This window comes from Myotis yumanensis, unplaced genomic scaffold (assembly GCF_028538775.1).
Source record: "Myotis yumanensis isolate MYYU_CA2020_CCGP unplaced genomic scaffold, mMyoYum1.0.hap1 SCAF_13, whole genome shotgun sequence".
Lineage (NCBI taxonomy): Eukaryota > Metazoa > Chordata > Mammalia > Chiroptera > Vespertilionidae > Myotis > Myotis yumanensis.
Window position 1 is genome coordinate 27,903,230 of NW_027223764.1, and position 23,953 is coordinate 27,927,182.

Genomic DNA, 23,953 nt, shown 5'->3' on the forward strand with positions numbered 1-23,953 from the left:
TTCTTGTGTGGGAACTAAAAAATATTAATATTTTGCTTCTAACTTCTCGGCTAGGCTGATAATCAAATCAACAGAGACAGATTAACAGGAGAAAATCAAGTTTTTAGCACATGCCCACGGGGAATTCACATAGGCGTGAAAACTCCAGAGACAGCAGGCAACATTGGGTAGATGTGGCATTTTGGACAAAGGAGAAGAGGGTGGGGGAGATATTATATTTCAGAAGTGACAATGGGTAATTTACAGGTTGTTGAGGGAGAAGGGAACACTCATGGCAGGCGAATTCTTGCTGAGCAACTCAGAAACAGTGAGGCACAGGGGATATCTAGCTAACAGCCCCTGCCTGAAGCATTCCTAATTATCACACTTAATTCAAATTAGGCTACAGTGAACATGCTAAGATTTCTCCCTGAAGCACACTTCTCTGTCCGAATCTCTTGGGCAGGAAAGGGAGGAAGGTCAAAGGTTCTTTCTGAGTCTTGTTTCTTAATAAACAGCTTAAAATCAATATCCCAAAAAGGCAGCTTCAGGGTAGCAAAACTTTAGTCCTTTCTCTTGCTTTCCAATTTTAAATGATTGTTACAAAAGTAGTACATGCTTATTAAAGAAAAATAGATGGGAGAAAAGTAGAAAATGCCCCCAGGCCTGTCATCAAATATAATTTCAGTTAATATGTGATGTATTTTTTCCCAGCTTTATGCAATGTTATGTTCATTAATCATCGCTGAGTTTAAATAAGAGAGGTACATTATTTATATGTAAATTCATATTGATACTTACATACATTTATAAAATTTTGAATCTTGCTTTTGACTCTCCCCTGCAGATGTGAGTTGGTTATCGCCACATAAGTATTTTAATAAACAGTGTTTTGAACTACAGGACTCAGAAACGAAACTTACAGCTCTTGGATGCAAGCTGCCATTTAATCAAGGGCAGGTTTCTTGACCTTCCGGGAATTTCGTTTCCAAGTTTATAAATGAGGGAGTTGAATCAGATCATTGATTTTACAACTGGGATTCCAGGAAACACCCTCTGGGCTGGGAATAGAGAGGTCGCCAGAGTGGGGAAGACCCTGGCCCTTCACCCCGCCTGTGTTTCATCCCAGCAGCTGCATCTGTAGCTCTTCTATAGATTTGGGCATCCGAGCACATGTGGAAACAGGGATCCATTGATTTTCTTTGTGTGAAAAAATAGAAATGTTGGCCCAAACTGTCTTGAAGCTCAACATTTCTATCGTATCCGTTAAGTTGCTGTGTGTTATGTGCCTTTTAAAACATTTCTTCACCAGGAGAATGATAGACTAAGCCCACCTGCCACATTCATTCAGCTTGTCCCAGAGAACCACTGATCCACACTGAGCAGTGTCCACAGCACGATGAACGATTTCTTAGAAAAGACCCCACTGAGGAGGCTGTAAAACATTTCCCCTTTGACTTTATCCATCGTTAGGCCCCTTTAATGCTCTTTCAGGGAAGACCAACCAGGGAATCAGTGGTCCCTTAGAGTCCAGCGGTTCTCAACCTGTGGGTCGCGACCCCTTTGGCGGCCGAACAACCCTTTCACAGGGGTCGCCTACGACCATCCTGCATATCATATATTTACCTTATGATTCATCACAGCAGCAACATTACAGTTATGAAGTAGCAACGAAAATAATTTTATGGTTGGGTCACAACATGAGGAACTGTATGTAAAGGGCCAGAAGGTTGAGAACCACTGCCTTAGACTAATACACGTTTGAAAACTACAGGCTGTATCGGTAACTGGATTTCCATTTTCCTTATGCTTATTAAGGTTTTGCATTTTGAGAGGGTTGATTCGGAAGTCCCAATATCATGACCTTTTCTCTTGCCTCCACAGAAGGAAGAATCTTGTTGAAAAATGAGGTGAATGAGTGCTCCGGTACTCAAGAACCCTGGACAGCTACATGAGGTGTTTAAAAACTGCCCTGACCATCTTGCTACCCAAGTAAGTCCCTGTCATGAGGCCTGACAGGATGAGCACGCCTTCGAGGGCCAGCATCCTGCTCCGGAAAAACTCGGACTGCTGACCTGCCGAGAGCAAGCAGGGGACTGCCTGTTGTCTGCCAGTACAATGAAGGAAGTGGTTTATTGGTCACCCAAAAAGGTGACAGACTGGCTGCTGGAGAATGCTATGCCAGAATACTGTGAGCCTCTGGAACATTTCACGGGCCGGGACTTGATCAACCTGACCCAAGAGGATTTCACAAAACCCCCCTTGTGCCGAGTCTCCTCCGACAACGGGCAGCGGCTCTTGGACATGATAGAGACCTTGAAAATGGAGCACCACATGGAAGTACACAAGAACGGCCATGCCAACGGGCACCTCAGCATTGGCACAGACATCCCCACCCCTGACGGCAGATTCAGCATCAAGGTCAAACCCAACGGGATGCCAAATGGGTACAGGAAGGAGATGATAAAGATCCCCATGCCGGAACTGGAGCGCTCCCAGTACCCCATGGAGTGGGGCAAGACTCTTCAGGCCTTTCTTTATGCACTTTGCTGTTTTGTTCTCACCACAGTGATGATCTCGGTCGTCCATGAACGAGTACCTCCTAAGGAGGTGCAGCCTCCACTACCGGACACGTTTTTTGACCATTTTAACCGGGTGCAGTGGGCCTTTTCTATTTGTGAAATTAACGGCATGATCCTTGTAGGACTCTGGTTAGTTCAGTGGCTGCTCTTAAAATACAAGTAAGTAAAACAAAAGCTCTCAGACTCAGTGACTGAGGCGTTTGCCCTGCAGATGTCTAATTCTCATTATTTGGGAGGGCAATTTACGAAGCAATGCAATCAAAGCATATTATTCCCCCATTTTTAAAGCCACATACCCAACTAAAGCTCCGGCAGCTTTAAGAAAACGCCATGTTTATTGCTTGTTTTGTACAAGATTTGTACAGAATGGTGAAGAGAGACTGTTCTGTTTTCACTTCACAGGAAAGAAAACCCTCAGGCACCTTCAGAGAGTACATATAGGCTGTTGGACCACAGAAAAACCATCCAGTCTTGGTGGTGTTAGCCCATCAAATAAATTGTTAACAGTTGGCCTAAGCACCATCAATGGCTGTATAGCTTTTCCCAAGCAGAGTCAGACATCTGGAACCTTAGCAATGCATATTTACGGAGGTTTCACACATAAAATTCAGAGCAGCTATTCCAGAGTGGCTTGGGCTATTGGGAAAATAATACTCCCAGATAATGACTTTGTTTAGGTAGGTGCAATGTAGATGAGCCTGTGTGGCCTTCCACCTTCTAGAAGGTGTGGCAACTAAAGCAATATGTGGTTTTCCAATCACATTTCTCAAGATTTTAGTAGGCGCCTTCTTTTAGTTTCCAGTATATCTGAAGTGGCTTTCATGTCCCTAGCTCTAAACTCAGTATAGACCCCCTCAGGCAAGCTGTTTGCTTGGGATGTAGAGCAAACGAAACACCGTCCTCTCGTCATTGGTGTGTGATTTTCTTATTACTTGAACATCTTTATGGCTTCCGAGCATGGGAGTTAAAAACTGGTTTGTTAAGGAACTGAGTTTCTCTGTAGTGGGCTGTGTTTCATGACCCACAGTATGGATGAATATTAAGAAAATCATCTTAAATCAGGAAAACAAAATGCAGACAGGGTTTATGCTGAACTTGACCTAGCAGAAATGATGAATATTTTCCTGGTATGTTCCTAAAGGACTGTGTTTTGTCAGCTTATAAATTACATAGATGCAAGTGGAAGTAAAAGCAGCTTCTGACTCAGCCAGGAAAGAACTCTGTTAACTTGTGTAAAGGAAGCCGTTTAAGTGGCCAGTGTTTGTTTTGGGGCTGGTTTGGCAGTCCTAGAGTTTTAGCTAAATTGGAAATAGAAACGATGATGTGGGCTGCATTTGATTTGATGAAAGACCTTTTTTTGTTTGCTTTAGTTTTAAAAGACTAAATTGATAGGAATAAGCTTTAGAAATATGAGATGCTTCCAATGTATTAATTACAATCTTTTGGCTGCCAAACTTCAGTTTCTGCATTTGACTTTTATTTTCTAAACTTCTTTTCCTAAGAGCACATTAGAAATATGCCAGTATTTTTTCTTTAAAAGTCAAAGTCAACTACATTATGTTTTCTAAGATTTTCTCAATGTTTGTTGTTTCGTTTATGAGAGCTTGTTTTCTGGTTTTCCATCAACATTTTACATGCAAGCAAATAATTTATTGACCCAGAATATAACTTTAGTTAAGTCATACCAGGCATGAGTCCAAACCTTTCACAAAACTGTGACTTTTAAATAATTTACTCTTGTTCTAAGGAAGTATCCTGACCATAGGGTTAATTTCTTTAAACTATACCACTGTTTATATTTCTCTCACCAGGGACTTTCCCCTTGTATCTGTTTTGCTTTAAGCTTTCTAATTTCTCGTTTTCCTAGTACTTATTGCCAATACTGTAGTCACTTGTATATTTGCATTGCTCAGTAGCAATAAATCAGTTGATTTGTAACTTGGACCAGATTAGCCCAGTGCTGGCCACAGGCAGCCTGGGTTCCAGACCAGCCCTGACATGCTGGGTGGTGTGGGTGACTCTCAACCTCAGGGGCCTGCTTTTTCTCACAGGAGCCTCTCAGGCCAGATGATTTCTGATGTTCTATGCAACTGCGTTTTATTTTGTTCTAACGTGCTTGAATGGGCCAGTTATGTTAGATTATTATTAGCTGCAGTGTTGTGTCCAGAAGACTTGTAACTAAGGATTCTTTAAAGTGCTCTCTCTAATTTCCACGTTGACAGGAAAAGGACATGGGAAATGGAAGCCGCCTGTTGTCAAGATAATCCTAAACAGCCCCACCCCCTGTCCTCCCAGGGTGTATCCCTGGGTTCCCATCGGCCTCCCTGAGATCTGTCTTCAGTGTATGTGGCTCACCAGACATGGAGGAGGTAGTGGGACAGATGCAGTGGGTATTGACATACCGCCTTCCCCAGCTCTCATGCTCGGTCATGTCAGAGACCCCCTGTTTCTGGTTATTTGCTGGTGCTATGTAGCAGTTTTGTTTATCCAGCATGGCGGGAAAATGGAGACTTCTGAGTACGGAGTATTGTGTTAAACAGGGAGTTCAGCTCTCCCTCTTTTTCTGCTCGACTCTTCTGGCTCTCGACCCTTTTCCCCAACCCCAACCCCAACCCCAACCAGGAGGTGAGCCTGTTTGGCCAGTAATTGCACAGGGGAATTTTACTTTGATTTTAAGAGTCTTGGAGCCCTTTAAAAACAATCAGCCTAGCCCTGGCCGGTGCTCTCAGTGGTTAGAATGTTGGCATGTGCACCGAAGGGTTGCAGGTTGATTCCTGGTCAAGGGCACGTACCTGGATTGCAGAGTGCAAGCAGAAGGCAACCAATCGATGTGTCAGACTTCTCCCAAATCGGGACTCCCTGGTTTTAAGAAAGCATGGAAAAGACTGTTAAGCTTACAGACTCAGTGAGGACTTTCCATGCATGGCTAAATCATGGCTACCACATGGTGACAGGGGTGGCTAGTGGGATGGTGAGAACGCCTGGTGAAGAAGGCCAAGGATCAGGATTGTAGGACTTCTAAGTCAAAGGTTTTGTAGCCACCAGAGAAATCACTGTGACTTAGTATGATGGTCTTAGACCCTCATACTAGTCTAACACTGGGTTTATCATTTGGTTTTTTTTTCCAACTTATTCTTCCTCCTATGTGGGCAGAGGCATTTCCTAAAAACCTAGAACTTCTCAGTTCCTTTTATATAAATGCTGAGTTCTATCGATTCTAATTTCAGATTTATTACTGTTATTGGTGGAAGTGGAGTTCTTGGGGCTCTTCAAGGAAAAGAATTTCCTGAGGCTCCCACGGGAGGATGGGGTTTTGTGGAAAGTTTTATTGATGTAAAATTAAGGAGTTTCCCCTCCCAGGTCCCATCTCTGCCCATCCCGCCATGGGAGACGTCCAATCTTATCTTCAGCAGGGCCAGGAGTAAGGCCCTGCCCTTAGTTTCTGCTCCACATTAAAGTCCAGTCCAGTCCAGCATCCTGCATGTGAAGTCTGCATGGCCAGGCCATCTGGTTTCTAAGGCCACCTGGCCTTGAAGAGAACACGGAACGCACTGGGGAGTGCAGGTTACAGAGCAAGAGGGAGCAAGAGAGAGAACAAGAGAAAGGGGACTTTGGGGGGGGCAGGGGGGGGTGGGGGCGGAGTTCTCACCTAACCAGGAGCTTCTTCAAACTAAACAATTAGCTTTCCAAGATTTCGTGAGCTTCTGATGGGGTCCATCCCCTAGCCAATCCATTGTTCCCAGGTAGATTGGCAGGCAGACACCGCCCTGTGCCACCCGACTTTACTGCGCATGTGCCTACCTCCCCCTGCTCCCAGCAACAATCCAGTGCCAGATGGGGAAGGGAGGGGTGTTAGTCCCGTGGAGGAACAGTGCTGTGTAAAGCTGTAGCTTCCTGGTGAAGCTTCCCAGGTGACCATGCTTACAATGTCTGAGTCCCTTTGCTTTCTTTCCTTTGTTAATATTAACTAGCTACTTGCGACCATAACACTACTTCTTTTCATTCCTACCTATTGATGTATAGTGGGTGCTCAGATGGAGGCCCAACTTTTAGCATGAAGCCCTGGGTTCTTCATAATCTGTCCCCGATCTGTCCTGCGTCATCTCTGGCTACTTCACTCCACAGTTTCCCTCAAACACTTGAAGCTCATATCATGTTCCATTCTATTCCTTGTGTATTTCCTTCACTGCTCAATTTTAAGTTCCTCTGGGGAAAAGTCTGGATCCTATTTGTTACTCATCTTTTATTCCACTTTCTGTGACACAGAGAAAGTGCTCATTTAACATTCATTTATTCATTCAACTTATATTTACTGAGCGACCTTCTATGTGCTGGGCGCTGATGTAACCCGGGGGTTGCTGCAGTGAGCAGAGGTCCCCGGGGTGCTTGTGGAACTATATTCTGGCTAGGCTAAGGCAGCAGTAAGCAAATGAGTACATAGGACCAAGTAGTGATAAGGGAAATGAAGAAAAATAAGGCACATAATAAGTTAGAAGGTTCTGGGGATACTGGAGAGAGGGTTTCGATAAGGTGATTGGAAGAGGCCTCTAATGAGGTGACACCTGAATCAAATGAGGGTGAGTACCATATAGGTGTTTGGGGTCAGGGCAGTTCAGACAGGAAATAGGACAAGTGCAGAGTCCCCTAGACTTACTTTACTTGAGAACAGCTGTGGGAAGGTGGTGACACAGAAGATCACAAGGTGTGGATGGTGGGTGGGGTAAGCATTATCAGCCAGGGTTAAAGAGTTTGGATTTTATTCCAAGTGTGATAAGTCATTAGAGAAGAATGCTATGAACAGATGTGTATTTTAAAAGATTCACTCTGGTTGCAGTGTAGAGAGTAGGGAAGTGTGAGTGGAGTGGGGGGCGGGGGTGGGGAGGCAGGAGGGCTAGTTAATTCGCCCATGCTATCATCCAGGTGGGAAATGGTTGCAACCTAGACTCAGTTAACGTGGCCAGTGAGTAAATTTTGTGCTGAGGTGGTGGGAAGGGGTGAACTCTGGAGAAAGCATGGTTCCTATTACATGTAGAGCTGCTCATCTTTTATAGCTACAGTGCTGCCTTCTGTTGTATCTTTCTCATGCGAGGTTTTGAGGTCTCTGTGAATCCCTGGATTTTATATGGAATTTAATGGGGAGATAGAATTCACTAATTGGGGAGCTCTCACAACCTTGCTTGAATATATTTTATTGAGAGCAAAGCCATGTTGTGTGCCTTTCCTGGTGTATGCTTCTACCTGATGTTTCGTGGATCAGATATTTGCCTAAAAGAAGTAGTACAGGTCAGTTGAAGGACTATATTGGCCTCTTGGTGGTGAAATGATGGGAAGAAAAAAGTAAAGGAGCCATTGGATAGCTAGGGTGTGGGACAGAGTGGAAAGAGCTTAGTGATTCAGGCATTGGTCATGGGTAGAACATTTGGGCAGGAGCAGTCCCGTAGTTATGGAAAGACCTGCGGAACAGTCCCTGAGTAGGTTCTTTGCAAATTGATCCTATGTGGAAAGAGAAGGAACCGAGAAGGGAAACAGTGGTGTCAGATCCTGCTTAAGACTTGTCATGGCATCTGTAGTCAGAACTGTTATAGGGGCTTTGCTGCCCCACAGAGGAACAGGTGCAGATTTCCAGTGTGGCTTTTCTGGGCCTGCACTCAGAGTCCTGGCATGGGTGTTCAGATGTTTGGCAGCAGTATGTATCGTATCTTTAAAGACCACTTAGGAAAAGCTTCGTTTTGTATTTTAACCTTTGATAAAAGCCCTGGCTTTGGGGGCCTTATTTGTTAGGTGGCTCTCTGCCAACATAAGAAAGTTTATCTACAGCATTTAGCTCTCTTCTGTGAATGCAATCTAATTTCCAAGGACATAATCCTGTGCTGCCTGGGACTGCTGCTCTAGATGGTGATTTGATTATTTTTGGTTTTTGTCTTAGACTCTCCTCTGACATTTATCTTGCATTTTATCGCATTGTAATCCTATCAGTGCTTCTTTTCACATTAAGTTGATTGGATCAACATACTTATCTCTCCTTCTTCTAATCCCCAAGGTAGTTAATAACCACAGTTATTGTCAACATTTCCCCCATTGTTTTTAAGTCTTTGATCGTTGTGATTTAGTAGAGTTCTTAAAAGCCCTTGGTAATAGAACATTTGATATGAAGCAGGTCTCTCCAGGTTCCTATTCAATAGAATTTATTTTCCAAGTTCCAGAAGAACCTTTCCTTAAAGCTGCGTCCTTTTATTACAAATTGCCCTGATACTGTGGACCACAAGGCTAGTCTCTAATGGAGCTTTGGGGCATCTTCATACTGAGTTACTTATCAAGAATTATTGACGATTGCATGCTAAGGATGCAGAAACAAGCAAAAACAAACCAAACCAAAACACCCACAGCTGCGGAGAGGTTATCTTCTCAGGAATTTGTTTGTTTTCATTTTAACATCTCAGTTTTTGAGAGTGGGTGTTCAAATTCTATCCAAGTATAAAACTCCCTCGGGTTATGGAAGATTTGGGGGCATCTGTCCCTTTATTTAATTGGCTGATAAGCGTTCGTCCTCCTTTCCAGCAGGAAAAACAAGAGCTCAGGATGCATCTCTTGCCCTCTTGCTTCTCCCTCTACCTGCAGCTGTGTCTGTTAGGTGCTTACTCAAAGTCTGTTTTCTTCTGCTGTTTTTCACCCATGTTATCAACAATCATTGTCATCCTACTGGAATGGCAGATTCCAAACCAGCTGATAATTTTTTTTACATGCATCGTGGCATTTGATCCAATCACCCCTCAAAATAAGTAGTGTGATTCTCTCTCAGTAAAGGTGAGTGAGACTCAGAGAAGTTGTTGACTTGCCCCAGGTACATTTGGGGGATCGAAGGCACTTTGGTATAAATCCAGTCTAGGTCCTGGTATAACAATCTTTGAACACGTGTTATCTTAGTAGATAGAGTGGCACAGGCACCGTGTGCGTGGCACAGATGGAATGAAGACAGAGCAGCTCAGTGTTTGATAATAGGGTTCAGGTGTCATACACCACGCGGGGCATATGCTCATTTGCCCCAGAAGGGACTTGCCAACCCTGAGAGCTACCACATCTTGCATCCACCATAGTGTGTAGAAAACGTACTTTGTTCCATCCTGAGTGCTGAAACCTCCTATAACTTCTCCGTGTGACACGGGTTCTCCTCTCTGCCAGTCTGGGAAACCTCCTTTGCCACCAACTTCAGTCATGGTTTTCTTCTGAAGACCACTGACCAGGAATGCCCGCCTTATTCTTGTCCTCTCTGTCTCTAGTAAGTTCTCTCTTCTCCCATTAATTGTGACCCATCCTCCATCTGAGCTGTGGAGCCTGGGCTGAGGTCCTGCTTTCTGTCCTTTCCTGGGGACCTTCCCTGTCCCATTCCCATACAGCCTGGATGTGCAAGGCTTTTGCGGGCCTGTCTTTCACCTCCTTCACCAGGGTCAGTATTTGGAGTGGGGAAGGGCAGTCACTCTAGGGCAGCGGTTCTCAACCTTCCTAATGTCGCGACCCTTTAATACAGTTCCTTATGTTGTGGTGACCCCCAATTTCATTGTTACAAATTGAACATAATTAAAGCATAGTGATTAATCACAAAAAGAATATGTAATTATATATGTGTTTCCCGATGGTCTTAGGCGACCCTTGTGAAAGGGTCGTTCTACCCCCAAAGGGGTTGTGACCCACAGGTTGAGAACCACTGATCTAGGGGCTAGTGACAGATTCAGTCCCAGGCTCTATCTGTTCCCTTCTTACTCTTAGCAAATTGGTGATCTTATCTGCTTTCACCTTCTCTAATTTTTACCAATATAGGTCTCAAGACCTAAATACTAGTACTAGCATAGTCCTAGGAATTGTAGGGAAAATAAATTCACCCCAAATTTAGTAATTAAAGCAATTTGGCATTTAAATTATTATAAATATTATAAGGGGAAAGCAAAAAACAAAAACCATAGGTAGTTTTCCTGAGTTAATTTTTACTTACAACACCAAAGAGAGCTAAGTACAGTGGGGCCTTGACTTACGAGTGTCCCGACTAACGAGTTTTTCGAGATAGCCATCTCTCGGCCAATTTTTTGCTTTGAGTTGCGAGCTAAAATTTGAGTTACGAGCCAGCTTCAGATACCCCACCGCTAGTTGGCGCAGCAAACGACACAGTGAACGCCACAACATCAGTCCAGCATCACGTGTCTCACTCGTTCACTGTTGATTTGACATACGAGTAATTTGAGTTACGAGTTCCATCACGGAACGAATTAAGCTCGTAAGTCAAGACCCTACTGTAATTCTTCTTGCTTTTAGGCAAATTAGAAGACAAAGTGAACAAAAAGAAAAAAGTTACTTATCATGTTGCCAGAGATAAATGGTAATGACAATATCCCTTTTGATATTTTCTGTGTCTGTGCCTGTATTAATAACCTATATATGTGTATAATTTTAAATGGTATCATATATGCCTTCTTTTTTTATAGCGTGCCCAGGGATTATCTTCCTTCTCTTAAAAAACCATTATGGATGTCTGTTTAATTACTGGAGATCTGACTTAGACATCACCACATCTGTCCCCCACCAGCCAGTCAGCCGTTAAGCATTCAGTCATACTGCGAATCTCGCTAGTTTAAGATCATTCCGTCCCTAGCCACCTACTGGGAGAATTGGGTCAAGTGTCTTAATTTCTGCAGTAGCACTGTTTCCTCATCTACAAAATGGGATGATAAAACAGTGTCTCTCTCAACTTTGTTGTGTGTATTGAGTGAGTTAATGTGTACAAAGCACTTGACGGAGTCCTTGACATCCCCCTGGTGCCCAAACCTGTGCCACTCCCATCCCATCTTAGTAGATGGCTTCTCTGTTCCCCCTGGCTCTCAGGCCAGACGTCCTGGTTTGTTCTTGACATTTGCTTCCACCCCATATCTGGTCTGTCTATTATTCTACCACTTCTCACCACCTCTGTTGCTGCCCTTGGTCTAACCAGAACCCCGTCATCTATTATCTGGGCTGTTGCAGGAACCTCCTGCTGGTTGCTCTGTCTCCATCTTGCTTCCTTTAAGTCACTTGTCAACCTGGCAAACAGAGTGTGTCACTGTAAGAGTAAGTTGGTGTATGTCACCCCTCTCCCACCTCTTAGAGCTTTAAGGCGCAAGTTCATATGTTGACCAATGAGGCCCTGTCAGACCCAGCCCTATTTCCTCTCAGACCTCATGCCCTCCACTGCATTGTACCAAATGCGAAACACAGTGTAGTGCTACAATTCTAAGTCTAATTTTGATAGCATTTAATCCAGTTCTAAGTACTTTTTTATAGTATTTAATCAGGTTCTGAGTACTTTTTCCTATTTAAAAAATAAAAATAATATATAAAAATAAGGTCACCTATACTGGACATAACATACTATTCTAGCAAGTCTTAATAATTCTATATTATAAAAGCGTAATAGGCAAATTGACTGAGTGGCAGAAGACCAGTTGGTGGGGGGCGGGGCTGGCAAGCAGGTGGTGCCATGCCAGCCAAGGCACGTGCCAGTGGGCAGAGGGAGGGGACGGCAATGCGGGGGGAGGTAGAGGCAACCAGTGGCTGCGGAGGGTCAATGGGGGGTGGAGATGGCTGGCCACTCACCACTGGCGCCTCCCCTGATCAGCCTGCCCGGTCGCCTCCCGCAGAAGAAGGCCAGACTGCAGCTTAGCCATCAGTCGGACATCCCCTGAGGGCTCTCGGACTGCAAAAGGGCGCAGGCCAGGCTGAGGGACACCCTCCCCAAGTGTACGAATTTTCATGCACCAGGCCTCTAGTTATCTATAAAACACTGATACTTTGATCCATACTTCTTTTTTAATGACATTTAATGTTTTTCTTCTCTCTCAGAAACAATAGTAATGAGCCTATTACTCAAATACTTAGGATGGGAATAGATGAGGGGAACCAAATACAAGTGACTGTGAGGTGACCGTCATTGCCAAGTGTGAGCACATGAGCAACAGGCTTTCTTTTCTTTTCTTCTTCTTCTTCTTCTTTTTTTTTTTTTTTGGCTTCTTTCTAACATGAAAGAGGGAGAGGTGTATCCCATAGAGAAGAACAACATTATGCTTTTGAGAATTATAACCTGCATCTTGTTCTTGGCATTTGTTTACTCTCCAGTCATACCTCATTAACATTTCTCCTATGACTTTTTCAGAGGCATTGTTGCCTTTTTTTTTTTTTTTTTTTAAACTAAAGGGTCTCTATTTGTAAAAAGTCAAAGGGGCCACTGGGGTGACAGGATAGGCAGGCGGGCTTCTCCTGTTGAGGGGGATTCTGAAGGGGAAACCTCCCTGTCACCTTGGGCTGCCTCGGGAACAGGTAGGTGGCACTGGCTCAAGGACAGGATAAGCTTCAGGCCTCAGCCTCCAGCAGCTCTGGAACAGGCTCCTCCTCAGTCGTTGGGTGTCATGGTGTCGCCTGCAGTTATGCTCAGGCATCTCTCATTTTAACCACTTTAAAAAATTTTTTTAACACATTTTGAACTTTTTAAACCCGTAAGAAATCTACTGTGGGAAATTCTTTGATTAATGAAATAAATACTTTTATGGCATCCAATTCTTTGAAACACTAGTATATCCTGCTTTTTAAAGTTTACACTAGTTCAGCATTATACATTGGAGATATTCTAAGCTTAATTTTAAAAAGATTAAGTAAATGCCAAAGATTGAAGATTCTTAAAAACAACCAGCTCCAGCTTACCAACGTGTTTGTTGTTAGCATTGATTAATTCACAGGGACAAAGTCATTTGGCTTTTCACTTCAAGTCAAATAGCAAATGTGACTGAATCTTCAATGTTTACTTTCCAATTTTGTTTTTTGTAAAAAGGTTTGTCGTTTTTCATCCTTTCTCATTTTTATACACTTTATTCATAGATATCTGAATCCTTTCACTACTATTTCCCGTGACTCAAGTTTAAGATGTGGAAATAGCTATTGGTGTGTATGTGTGTGTGTATGTGTGTGTGTCTTTTGTGTATTATGAAACAGGCGAAGTATTTAAGACCGCATTCTTGACCAAAATTGAGTGATAGCAATCATTTCCTTGTGTTTCTTTCTCTAAAGCAGTGGTTCTCAACCTTCTAGCCCTTTAAATACAGTTCCTCATGTTGTGACCCAACCATAAAATTATTTTCGTTGCTACTTCATAACTGTAATGTTGCTACTGTTATGAATCATAATGTAAATAATATGCAGGATGGTCTTAGGCGACCCCTGTGAAAGGGTCATTCGATCGCCAAAGGGGTCGCAACCCACATGCTCTAAAGAGATGAACAGATACATATTTAGCAAGTTTCTTAGATGTTTCCTATATAGTTCAGTGATATTGCAGGTAATTTCTACTTGTTTGAGCAGGATGGCTAGAGAGGGCATTTTCTTTTGAAGAAAGATGAACATTATGTCTTACAATAGAAAATTAACTTTTGTATTTCAAATGTTCTTGTTAAGACATTTATGGTCTAGTATTATTCTCTAGTATCACCCTCTTTACATTGTTTAATTATGTCGTGCTTTCATCATACTTGAAGTTAGAGACACATACCTTTACAAGACAGCTTTATGCTGAATAATTTCTCATTCTTGGAGGTGGCATATAGAGCTTTACTAAAAAAATAAGATGGCTTCTACAGTAAGCAGTTCTGACCCAGTTTTTGAAATCTGGGCAAAGAGACAAAAGCACCCAGACTCTATTCATACAACCCAAGTGACTTAACTCACATGAACTGTGCAGTGAAGGATGAATGCTAATATAGTTGCATGGTTATTTTAAAAATATATATTTTTATTGATTTCAGAGAGAAAGGAGAGGGAGAGAGAGATAGAAACATCAATGAGGAGAGAGAATCATTCATTGGTTGCCTCCTCCCCACCCTACACTGGGGATCAAGCCCGCAACCCAGGAATGCGCCCTAACCAGGAATTGAACTGTGACCTCTTGGTTCATAGATTGATGCTCAACCGCTAAGCCACACCAGCCAGGCAGCATGGGTTATTTTTAATTAATTTTTAATCACACAGGTGACATAGCATTTTATTCCTCTTATTAAAATAAAAAATACAAATGATGCAAATTCTCCAATTAGCACTCCTCAGTAGGAATATATATTCAGCATAAAAATAGAACTATACTATACATTTGTAGAGTAATCAACGTTCCATATTCTCAGAGGAAAGCCTGTCCATTGTTTTTTTTTCCTTTGTATATTTAACGCAAGTTGCCAATGCTAAGTTAAAATTTGACCCTCCCCCCCACCCCCCAAGTTGAGGAAGAAGAGACCCACAGGACTGAGATAGAGGGAAGGGTCATTCTTATCCAAGCATACACTGAAGTTTGTACAGTGAAATATAATTAAAGTAAACCTCATTATGTGGAATTTGTTATTTGGAGGAATTAGCAAACTCAACATACATGTTCACATGTATGTAAAAAATAATTTCATTAGAACCACTAATCAACTTAAAATGGAAAAGAGATCTATTTCTAATTCTTACTTATTTTGTTTCTCACCATATAAACTGTACATTTGTTGGCTACCATTGTGTGTGTATGGCAGGGAGTTTTCATACGTTTTTCCTAATGTTGTTATATCCGGTTTACAATTTAGGAAACTGAGACTCAGAAATTCCATAGCGTATCCCAAGGCCACATAGTAGACAGAGAGGGAGATGGGGTAGGATGCTGTTATTTAGGCTCTTTTCTTGGCATCCTGCTTCCTCAGATCAGTTAAGAGAATCAGTTTCTGAGATGTTCAAATAAAATTGTTTAACATTGTTGGCTCATTAAATGTCAGAAGAGTTTTGAATTCTCATTTTAATGTCATTCTGATTTTGTAAATAATCTCCCCTTTTATGCCAGAAAAGGCACCCTGAACATTTAACTACAGGTACCAAGTGGGCTCTGACCAATCAGCATGGGCACCACTTATACATCACTTGAATGTCAACTCAGGTTTAAGGCCTCATGAAGCCTAATGAATAGCAATGTAGAGTGTTTTAAACTCTTTTGGCAAGTTAATATTTTTTAAAAAAACCACCACGTCAACCTCAAAATTCTCCACCTAACCTGCTAATCTGTAGTTGTAGCATTCTGATTTCAAGCACTCAAGTAGTTTTTTGGGGTTTGCTTTATTGGGTCACTGAAAACTTTAAAGTAAATGAACCTGCGGAATTTCATGACTGAGTGTCTGCCCTGTTTTTCCCTTTTTCCAGGTCTATTATTAGCAGAAGATTTTTCTGCATAGTTGGCACGCTGTACCTGTATCGGTGTATTACAATGTATGTAACTACACTCCCAGTACCTGGTATGCATTTCAACTGCTCTCCGAAGGTAAACCACTCCTCACTGTAATTTCCCTTTTTGTTTGTTTCTCGTCTTGCCCAGGGGTCCTTTGACTAAGGCCAAAGGTGAAAATTTCTTTAGAACACAGGCCAGTCCCCCCACCCTCATCTGGGAATGTTACTATGGCCAGGCAGCCCCACCCTTCTCAGGGTTTCCTAATCCTGCCAGTGCTTCCCAGCTGGGGAAATATGTGGTCTAGTTAGTGTGCTGGAAGCAGTTAAGCTTTGTATGTGGGTGTAGCTCTTTGGTTTCCTGCCAGATTTTTAAAATATCATTCTCTCCCTTGACACAGATCCAAGAGCTTTTAGATGGCTTTTCCCTCTCTTAGATGGAAAGTTCAGTTTGAAATGATATTTTTTCCTTCTTTCTATGAATTCCTTTGGTGGTAATCTGTAACAGCAGAGCCATTTCCTGTCTCCTTGCATTCTCCTCTCTCAAACAATGGAGATTTTGCGGAATGTATTGATCTTCTCTAGTAGCATAGAAGCCCTTCTTTAACATGAACTTTATTCCTCATAGTCTCTACCTTTCCATTAGGGTCACATAACATTCCTTACTCCTCACCTTTACCTTGGAGTAATTTCAACTTGGGAGATCATTGGAGTTTCATGAAATAATTAGCAGAAGATTTGGTTTTTAAAATGTTTACCTACATCAAAGCTCTTTGATGCAATAAGAAATAGAAGACACTGGTTTCCTGGATTTGATTGGGGGGACCATATGGGCTACTACCTTAGTGTGTTTGACATAATTTCTTTGCATTGCACTTTCAATTCCATCCCTTTGTACTTTTCCTTCCAGAAGGGAGATTTTTCCTGGAAGAGGGCAGGATAAGCTGCCTCCTGCACACCTGGAAGAGGGCTGAAAATAGACTTTGGATTTTTGCTAGTAAAGTGGTGTCTTCATCACTTGAAATTTCGGATTTCTTTAAGTTGTTTGCTTACTGTGTTTCCTCTTTTTCTTAGTCTTATATTGTACTCAGAGAGGTAGCTAGTTTCTTTCTTTGCTTTTTCCGTTCTGCTACAAACTCTTTCCTTAACTCTTTCTTCCGCCCGACCAAGAAGCCAGCCTCACATCTTCTTCATTCTTTGTAGACTCTCAGGCACTGGCCTTGCAGCTCCTGGGTTGTAGGAAGGATCCAGTGTAGACCCTTGCTGGGAGCCTGGCTTGTTAAGCAGTATGTTCTCAGTAGTAGGCGGATTGCTTAGGATATTCGCCTACGGTTAGTTCAACTCCTTAAAAAAGCCTGTCTGTGCATTGGGAAGTTTCTCCACCAAGGAACACATCATGCCAGTTTAGTTAGAAGTGCGAGCTGGCCAAGCACAGGTTGGAGATGGATCCAACATCATTCTGGGTAGCCTTTCTCCGGACTTTGGTACTGACTTGGTTTCTTCTCAGGAGCTCCGCCCAGCTGCTGGCTAGCGCAGGCTGTTAGCATAGGCACTTACAGAGTCAGCTTTAGTCATCAGCTTATCTACCCAAGACCTGGGACCAAAAATAGCTTGTGGGTTTTCTTGGTAAAGGCAGAGGTAATAACAGGAACTTTATGCAGAAAACAAACCCAAATGTGTCACTCATTTATTGTGTCTCTGGACATCCTTCTGTGACTGTCTCCTGGAAATTGAAAATTTTCAAATCAAGTATGTAGGAGAGGGTAGAATATTAGCAAACCTTAGCAAACATTATCAGTTAAAACTCATTAAATCTAATTACTTGTTTTGCAGAATAGGACTCTTGGGAGAAGAATTCAGAAAACAGTTTTTTATTATAAAAATTTTCAAATGTATACCAAAGTAAAGAGTCTAGTGTGCGGTGTAAGGTACTGTTGTATACCCAGCACCCAGATTCAGTAATTGTCAAGATTTGCTTTGTCTATTTTTTCCTTTCAAAATACTTTTAAAATCCAAGACAGTGTCATTTTATTGTTACATACGTTTGTATGCATCTAAAAATTTTGGACATTTTATTGCATAATTTTAATGCTGTTGGTATATCAATATGATTAACAGTAATTATTTGGTATAACAAATACCATTTCATGGAGTACTTTGATTGTCTTAAAATGCCCCCCTTTTTTTAACACTTGGTTTGTATAAGTTAGGATGTCTTTACAGTACATATACTAGTAGTTGTTCTATCTCTTAAGTATCTAATTCTGGACCAGTCTCTCTGTCTTTGTCTCTCTTTCTTCTCCTACCCCCATCCCTCCCCCCCCAAAAAAAAGTAACTTGTAGAGATCAGATCAGTTGTCCTGTAGAATATTCCACATTCTGGATGTCTGTTTATTTGCTTTCAGTGTCAATTAACTTCTTCCTCTTTCCTGCATATTTCATCTACATAGAACATTGGCTCTGGAAACTTGTTTTGATTTCATTTAAACGTGTTTGGCAAGAGCATTTCATGGTGAAACAGTGACTTCTGAAGCTAGACAGAAGAGTTAGCAGAGCCCTCACTGGCTTGGTGCTGCCCCGGAATGGCAGATCAAGCTTACGAAATTCAGGGGTCGGCCGAGGGCTAGGGGGCTGCACTGCACGATGTCAGAAGGGAGAGAGGGTAGCACTGTCAGAGAGAGATCCAGACGCCTGTTTGTCTACTGGAGAGGCATACCCAGAGCTGAGTTCCAAAATTGAAAGGAACCTTACAAAAGTCATCCAGTCCCCTGTCCTATTTGATGTCTGTTAATATTCTCACTGTGAAATCTCGATCAACCTCTCTCTGAACCATTGCCTAGAGAGGGAACTTACTACCCAGTGGTGAGGATGATCTTGCACAGTCACTTACTAGCTGTGTGGCAGTTGCATTGAGCTTCTCAGAACCCCAGAAGGATTATTGGCAAAACAAGGCGAATGGCACTTTTTTATCTGTCTGAAGGAGTTGTGAGAGTGAAAGAAGGCAATACCTAGGGGTTCTATTGATGTGAAATGCTGTACAGAAATAAGAGCTCAGTGTCATTATCATGCTTCAACCCCTAGACTTATTCGTCAGCATTTGTAAAATCCTGTGATAAGGGCCTGGAGCTAAACCACTGGCCGTGCGGATGGAAAGGAGGAGACAGATTTGAGTCATGTTCAAGTGGCTGAATCGGTACAACTTGGTACTAAATATGAGGTAGGGAATGAGGATAGAAAGGAAGGCTTTTACCACTGTGATACTTACAAGGGAAGGAGGAAAAGGGAGTTAATGACTTCAGGTTAAACAAATAGAGGTTGAGGGGCTTGTTTATTCAGGACAGTTAGCAATATAGGTCTGAAGTTGAGGGAAAAATCAGAGCTAGAAATTAAATATTTGTGATTCGTCATAATCTAGATGGTATTAAAGCTGAGCGAATGGATGAAAAGACCAGAGATAGGACATAATAAAACAGCGTTTCTAGAATTGGATATTCCTCATTGATTAGAGATACCATTTAAGGCCTGTCTGTTGGTTCTCAATAGTCATTAAAGAGAATGGAGCTTCAGAATATAGGATTTTCTGTTTAATATAATCATGTGAACTTAAACTTGGTTCTGCCATCATATTAAACCCTATAGTTAGTATACTTAATTCTTTCCTTAATGCCAATACTTAAAATGCATGGCTTCTAAGAGAAATATTCCAACAAGTATACAGTAGTAATTATGAAAATTGTCCCTATTGTTCATGCATTTGATGGTGGTGTACTCGTCACTTCACAGAATGTAATAGCTTGGAGAAATAATCATGTGTGAAGGGTGGGCCTCCCCTCAAAGATAACCACTGGGAAAGGGAAGTAGGTGTATTCAGTTGCTAGATTAGAAGCGTATGGGCGTTCCAGGCTTACACTGGAGGCGGCCCAGTTTTGGGTACCTTGATTAGCCCACACTAATCTCATCCCAGCTTCTTTCCAAGGAACATGTGTACAAACCCCAAAACAACCTCTTGTCATCTTCTTCCAGTTGTGTAGGATTCTTTTTTTTTAAATATATTTTATTGATTTTTTACAGAGAGGAAGGGAGAGGAGAGGGATAGAGAGTTAGAAACATCGATGAGAGAGAAACATCGATAAGCTGCCTCCTGCACATCTACTGGGGATGTGCCCGCAACCCAAGTACATGCCCTTGATCGGAATCGAACCTGGGACCTTTCAGTTCGCAGGCCGATGCTCTATCCACGGAGCCAAACCGGTTTTGGCAATTGTGTAGGATTCTATTAAAATACTAAAAGAACAAGGCAGAAACATTTGAGAATTCTTTGGTGTTCTAAGCTTCCTGTAAGAAGTTTTTTTTCTAACTGTTTTGGCAAACTCCCAAAGAGAGAAAAACAAACAAACAAACCTACCCTAGACACCAGCTAGACTGAGAGCCTGATGCTAATGGAAGAGAAGAAATAAATTATGCAGTTTTCCACTCCCATTGTAACAATCGTCTAGTGACTAAGCTTTAAAGTGAGATGCATGTTGGGTTCTGTTTTTTGGTCTCCATGGTGAGCTTAGATCTGAAAACCTTCGAAAGGAGTTATGTTGCAGCTAAGGTACTTAGCTGGCAAATGCATTAATCTGACATGGTATTTTCAGTGAAATGACTCTCTTGAACTTGAAAGACATGGTTAGAAAAAAAATCCCCCCCCCCCCCCCCCCCCCCCGCCCCAACACACTTTAACATAACCCACTGTTGGACAAGGGTTATGTTTGAGTGGCATTGGAGATTAATTTAATTGTTCATTGGAACAATAAAATACAAAAGCCGTGAAAGGCCTGTGTACTCTCTTCTGTCACCATCTGTTTTCCTGCATTGCACAAATTGGAACGATCAGAGCATGTCCTTTAATTCACTGCTGAGCCATGAAAGGCCTCTTTTTCTGGCATGAGCTGTCATACAAGGCAAAAGACTCATTGCTCTTGAGGATTTTAGGACCCTTTTCAGTTCTTCCTTACGTTCTCAGGTTCGGTGTTCCTAGCTGCCCTCCATGCTGACAAATTTGGATATTCTGATTAGCTCCTGCTAACCTTAGTAATATTTCAGAATATGGCTTATATTCTGTCACCAAAATAGCTTCATGTCATCCTGTTGAATTGTGTGGAATTCTAATTGTCAATGCTTGATTTTACCTAATTTTCTGCTTCGCCAGTTTCTTAATGTCAGTATAGTTTTCCTTCTTGTTCAACTTTCTTCTTCACTTTCCCACTTCTTTCTCCATCGTACTCTTCCTTTTACAGGGATTAAAAAAAGAAATGTGCAAATTCTTCCTCTTAAAAATATTTTTTTCTATTTTAAAGAAATTCCACATTCATTATAGATTCATTGAAAATATACAAAAAGAGGAAAATTTTTATAGCCACTCATGGCCCTATCTACTGTTAATGTTTTAGTAGATTTATTAGTCCCCTATGTGTATTTTTCTTACATACTTCTGGTTATGATTTCTGCATAGTTATTCCTGCTTTCGTATAGTTAACATTTGATATATGCATTGGACATGATTTTATAAACCCCAAACTTTCTAAATGTTTTTCTTCTTTATGGAAAATCACCAAGAAGAGTCACACTTGCAGATTGTGGGGCAGAGAGTTTGCAGATGTGACATTTTTCATAAACAAGCAAGTGCTTATATCCTGAACAAACATTTCTAGAGAACCTTCCTGTGCGGGGTGCACTTTGAGGACACACAAATGTATAAGACAGGCGCCCCTCCCCTGGTAAATGGGCCCCCAGAAGCCATGACAGACATATGACGCACAGGCCATTCTGACTTGTTGAGCCCTTCCTGTCATAGGCATGTGCAGCTCGGCTGCCATGGAAGCAAAGAAGAAGGTGGCACACTCCCCTGGGAGTGTTGGCTGCACTGAGGAGGGAGCTGTCTGAGCCAAGTCTCAAAAGGATGAGTAGGAGTTTGCCATGTGGAATTGGAGAGAGCAAGAGCTTGCAGGTGGAGAAAACAGGAAGGGTGAGAGAGAGAGTCTGGGAAGCAGGTAAAGTCAGATGTGCCTGGGCATGTGATCCTGTGGGTTTTGTAGCCAGAGGTAAAGCCAGAGTGGCAAGTTGTGGGCAGATTTTAAGGGGACTTGTTACCCTGCTTAGGAGTGTGGGCTTGATCTAAGGAGTCTGACCATAGCAAGCCAGGAAAGGTTTTAGCAGGGGGTTTATGTGGTCACGTCTGTCTCTTAGACCTCTCTCCAGTGATACAGGAAGTAAGCTGTTGCGAGGGAGGGAGGGAGGGCTCAAATTATATGGCCCTATTTTGTGCCAGGTCTGACCCTAAATGTGACAGGGTCAGATTCTGTAATGTTCCCACCAAGAACATTTAACCTGAATGTAAACATAAGGAAACAATCTGATAAAGCCAAATTGAGGAACATTCTATAAAAACAAACAAACAGACTGGACTCTTTAAAAATGTCTCTCATTAATAAAGAAAACAAGACTAAGAAAAGTGAAGAGTCTGACAAGTATCCTCAGTCTGTATTCTTTGATTGGACTCCAGATCAGGGGGAGAAGACTCTGAAGGACATTGCTGAGCCCATTGGGAAGTCTGAGTGAAGATGTCTACTGACTGATAGCATTGTGTCACGTGTGGATTACAGAGGGAAATACCTGGTGTTTGCATTTGGGAGCGATGTGCCCTAGTGTATTCAACTTACTCTGGAGTGGTCCAGGAACGAGAGAGAGAGAGAGAGAGAGAGAGAGAGAGAGAGAGAGAGAGAGAGAAAGGAAGGGGAGGGGCAGGGAGAGGGAGAGGAGAGGAGAGAGGAAAGGAGAGGAGAGGCAGCAATGTAGGATCTTGTTGGTAATCGATGAATATAAGTGAAGGGTCTAGTGGTATTCATTGTGTTCTTCTTTAGATTTAGAAATGTTCAACACAAAACTCTGAGGGAAATTGTTTCTTCAGTTTTCACTTCATGACCAAGTAGGCGAAACGATCTCTCAGCACCTTAAGCAAATATAATTTTGTTAAAGGCAAGTCCTGCCAGACTGAAAAACAGGATTTCTTTCATGTGACAAATAAGAACATGGGTGAATGGAAATCCATGGCCAACCTTTATTTAAGATTTTATGAAGCTTTGATACATCTCCTTACTAGAGGCCATGAAAAAAAATTAAAGTTTTTACTGGGGAAGGGAGGCTGGTTGGGATGAGTGTCTTATTGCTGATAATTACTTAGAGATGATGACTTCTACACACACACACACACACACACACACACACACACACGTACATTGCCTGCCTAGCCCAGGGATTATAGGAGTTAATGGATGTGTTTGGTAATGGAGAGGTACAGAGAGCCAAATTCTTCAGAGCTGAGTGGAGTCTTTTTAAAAAGACTCATATAGATGAGTTCTAAGAGGATGTGCATACCGAAATCTTCCTGCTTCAGATCACTTGAGGTGGACATAATATTTGTGGGTGAAACTAAATCTTTCCAGGAGTGAATCTGGAGGAAGCGTTCAGAAAAGTCTCTCATGATCACAGATGAACATACACAAGGGCTGTGTGTTGGAGAAAGCCGTCTGAATTTCACTTGTCTGCTAGGCCTTGAGTTCTCACTTAAGAACCCCTCCCCTACCCCAACATACACACACACCCAAAATATTGACTTAACCTGGAAATTGTCATGCTATCTTAGATTTGTATAGCACTGTATAATTTTAGCAATCACTTTTACAAACATTATCTCACTTTGGTTTGTGAGGGTTGAGGATGAGGAAGTATTGTTCTTGCCTGCTATAGATGAGAGAAATGAAGCCAGAGCTGGTAAAATTGTCCAGAATCACCCAAAACGGGGGTTTGGGATCGTGTTTATGCTCATAGTTATTCCTATGAAAGTAAACTTGGTAATCTGTGGAATATCAGTCCAACAGAGCACAGTATAAAGCAAAGTAAGTTAAAATCAAACTGAAAACACCTTGTATAAGGAGGCAGAAAATGGTTTATGAAAGATGAAAATAACTTTTATAGAGATGGGGGACTTTCATTTAAATGGAGAAAACACTTATGAAAAATAGATCCTCAGAGAATAATGAATAAATTATTTTAAATTGTTTTAGCTACTCAACTACACTTAAATGGCATATAAAATGGGT

At 42.0% G+C, this 23,953-nt stretch overlaps 1 protein-coding gene across 10 annotated transcripts in view; it reads left to right on the forward strand.

Annotated features, from left to right (window-relative positions):
* SGMS1 (sphingomyelin synthase 1) overlaps nucleotides 1–23,953 on the forward strand; it is a 261,890-nt gene that overhangs the window by 226,853 nt on the left and 11,084 nt on the right. For all 10 annotated transcript variants that reach the window (XM_070432761.1, XM_070432760.1, XM_070432766.1 and 7 more), the window contains 2 exons: nucleotides 1,864–2,720; nucleotides 15,789–15,906. In XM_070432761.1, coding sequence (XP_070288862.1) covers nucleotides 2,098–2,720; nucleotides 15,789–15,906 — 741 coding nt within the window. In that variant the 5' untranslated portion in view covers nucleotides 1,864–2,097. The remainder of the gene's footprint in view (nucleotides 1–1,863; nucleotides 2,721–15,788; nucleotides 15,907–23,953) is intronic.